Consider the following 382-nt stretch of genomic DNA (forward strand, 5'->3'; position numbering starts at 1 on the left):
AGCGACCCCCCCCCCTGCCCCGCCCCCACAGTACTGACCAGTCCCCGCACACACAGCAGCCACAGCAGCAGCCAGAGCAGCCCGATCCCATTGAGAATGGCGCCCTCTGGTGGCTGTGCGGCGGTATTACAGGTTAGAAGGTGGCGCACTACCTTGTAGATTAGCTTTGGTCAAAGCGTCTTTGTTAGCCGAGGAACAAAAACAAAGCAGATGTTAGTACAGCAGTGAATCACGAGGTACCCCCAAAACCCATGCCCCGCACCCCTCAACAACCGCCAGCAGATGGCAGAGCAGCCGGCCAGTCCTGTGCACAAGCAAAGCTCACACTGCGCTGCCCTTTAAGAGGAGGGACCCCCCTGGAAACGCCCCCTGGATGACAGGA

The 382-nt window shown here is 59.4% G+C and overlaps 1 protein-coding gene across 1 annotated transcript in view; it reads right to left on the reverse strand.

The window, feature by feature from the left end:
* Positions 1-382, reverse strand: part of LOC108803005 (neurexin-3-like) — a gene marked incomplete at its 5' end in the record, with an annotated part of 25,653 nt that overhangs the window by 14,387 nt on the left and 10,884 nt on the right. Inside the window, one exon of the mRNA XM_018574856.1 lies at positions 153-179. Coding sequence (XP_018430358.1) covers positions 153-179 — 27 coding nt within the window. The remainder of the gene's footprint in view (positions 1-152; positions 180-382) is intronic.

The sequence above is a fragment of the Nanorana parkeri genome, unplaced genomic scaffold, assembly GCF_000935625.1.
Source record: "Nanorana parkeri isolate BGI_ZX_2015 unplaced genomic scaffold, ASM93562v1 scaffold3294, whole genome shotgun sequence".
Classification (NCBI taxonomy): domain Eukaryota; kingdom Metazoa; phylum Chordata; class Amphibia; order Anura; family Dicroglossidae; genus Nanorana; species Nanorana parkeri.